Source organism: Penaeus monodon, chromosome 22 (assembly GCF_015228065.2).
Source record: "Penaeus monodon isolate SGIC_2016 chromosome 22, NSTDA_Pmon_1, whole genome shotgun sequence".
NCBI lineage: Eukaryota > Metazoa > Arthropoda > Malacostraca > Decapoda > Penaeidae > Penaeus > Penaeus monodon.
In genome coordinates, this window is record NC_051407.1 from 21,220,729 (window position 1) to 21,222,788 (window position 2,060).

The window sequence follows — 2,060 nt, forward strand, 5'->3', positions numbered from 1 at the left end:
GTGTGCAGTTGAAGGTTAAATAAACTAGAGAAGAGAAAAACCACCCTTAAAAAGGATCCATAGCCTACTCCTTGCTACCCAACACTGGCACCTCACACTTTTGGACATAACTCTTTGTTTAGATCATTACATAATGCTACTGACACCTTGGGAATGTATTTAACCTCTCACCTGTTGTTGGGAGTGACATTGACTCTGCTAGGTTTATTTTTGGACCTCATGCTGTGTATTATTACTTACGGCTATAGTAAGGGGACATCGCGCTGAAGCCAGGACTTGTTCTGGAGAATAGTTTGTGAGCAGTCTGTTAACTTTACCATTTGCCATACCACTTTCTTATTTTCGAGTAGCTTCTCTCTCGTTTTATTAGGTTTTGGCATGTGTTAATGGTAACTGACTGTCATGAAATTTTCCTGCCAAGATAGTTTCAGCAATATGGACTCCTTTACTATGGAGAGCCGCTATTAGTATGTTGCGTACAGACCATCATAGTCGTAGATGATTTTTTCTGTGTTGTTGACTTGAATGTGTGCTATGCTCTGGATTTATCCTGCACACGCATTTAGCACGGTTTATGCTTGGGGATTTTGGAAATAAGTTTGAATGTGTTTTAATTGTTTAACTTTCCTGTGCCCTTTCTGTGTATTCTGCATTAAGATTAATAGGGATTAATTCTATCATTTAAAGCAACATTTGAGGATTAAGAGCTTCTTAGACAACTAATCGGTCACTGATTAACCCCGGGTGGTAGATAGTTAACTAAACTCATGACTGAGACATGGACTCTCAGACTATGACTGCCCCACTGTGCCACTAGATGACTTCTGCCAGAATAATTTTACACAGCTCCTTACTTTAGCTTAAAGGTTAAAGATAAGGATTGGGGAAATTATCTCTGAGAGTTTGACCTAGTTATAAACCACAGTAACTTAACCTGAAGGTTACTTTGTAGTAGCCTTGCAGGTTAATGTTGAGTTGTTAATAATTAGGTCTGGGAATGATCCGGATTTAGCACTGAGAGTAATGTCTGGTAAGTGATGGTTTTCCCAGGGACCATTGGTTTTGTACTTTAATCTAGACTGTAATGTTTTAATTAACTGGATTGGCCAAAGCCAGTTTTTGTGAGTAGCCATTACAACCAAGACGTCATGAATGGTTGGTAGATGAGAAGTTCCATGAAGACCCCACAGCACATCCCATGCTGTGTGTTGCCAGGAGAGCTGCCAAGTCACATAAGGGAGAAAGGATGGTCAGTATGAAGACACGATTATGTGTCTGGCTATCACAGCATTTCCTGCACATGCAGTTAAAATCATAGCTACTTTTATTAATCTCATTCTTTATACTTAGGCATTTCAATCCCAGGCAGTAATAGTTAATAAATGCATTTACTATCTTTTAACTATATAAACCCTTTCTGGTCAGGTTTATTAAGATTATTTGACTTGCTCTAATTCCCTCTGCTATGATAACTCCATTTGTAGTTATAGAAAAAAGTGAAAGGCAGACAGAAATTATTGAGGGTTTTTAGTTTTATTTTATTTTTTGCCTGGAATTGATTAAAATGGTACCGTAGTGATACTCAAATATTTGGTTTCCTTGCAGCGGTGTATATTATGACCCCTTCCTAGCAGCGCAAGCGGCAACTGCAACTCCTCTCCAGGTGAATCCAGTAAGTACCATGCTGTGGTTGATTTGTGTTCTCAGTAGATCCACTACCCTAGACACCTTTTATGAGCACTACTTGGCCTTACATCTTCACTTATGATCCTCTACATTATACTGAGTTAGAAACATACTTTAGTGTAGTGTAGTTGTAAGTAAGGTAAGCTAATATGATAGCTTTGAGGTGACAAGGGAAGTGCTACAATTTCTCTCTTAATTTTACCTAACTCAAGGGAATGTACCATAAGATCCTACTCACTGCAAATCACCAAGTGTTTTCCACCATTAGGTTTTTTGGGGGCTACCTTGAAACCTATTTTGTAAGCTAAGTACCCTCACACCAACTTTGATCTGATGGATTTTTCTTCAGCCTTATTTCTAATTGTTATTACCCC

At 38.6% G+C, this 2,060-nt stretch overlaps 1 protein-coding gene across 1 annotated transcript in view; it reads left to right on the forward strand.

Annotated features, from left to right (window-relative positions):
* LOC119586982 (RNA binding protein fox-1 homolog 3-like) overlaps positions 1 to 2,060 on the forward strand; it is a gene marked incomplete at both ends in the record, with an annotated part of 26,339 nt that overhangs the window by 17,436 nt on the left and 6,843 nt on the right. The window contains 1 exon segment of the mRNA XM_037935724.1: positions 1,606 to 1,672. Coding sequence (XP_037791652.1) covers positions 1,606 to 1,672 — 67 coding nt within the window.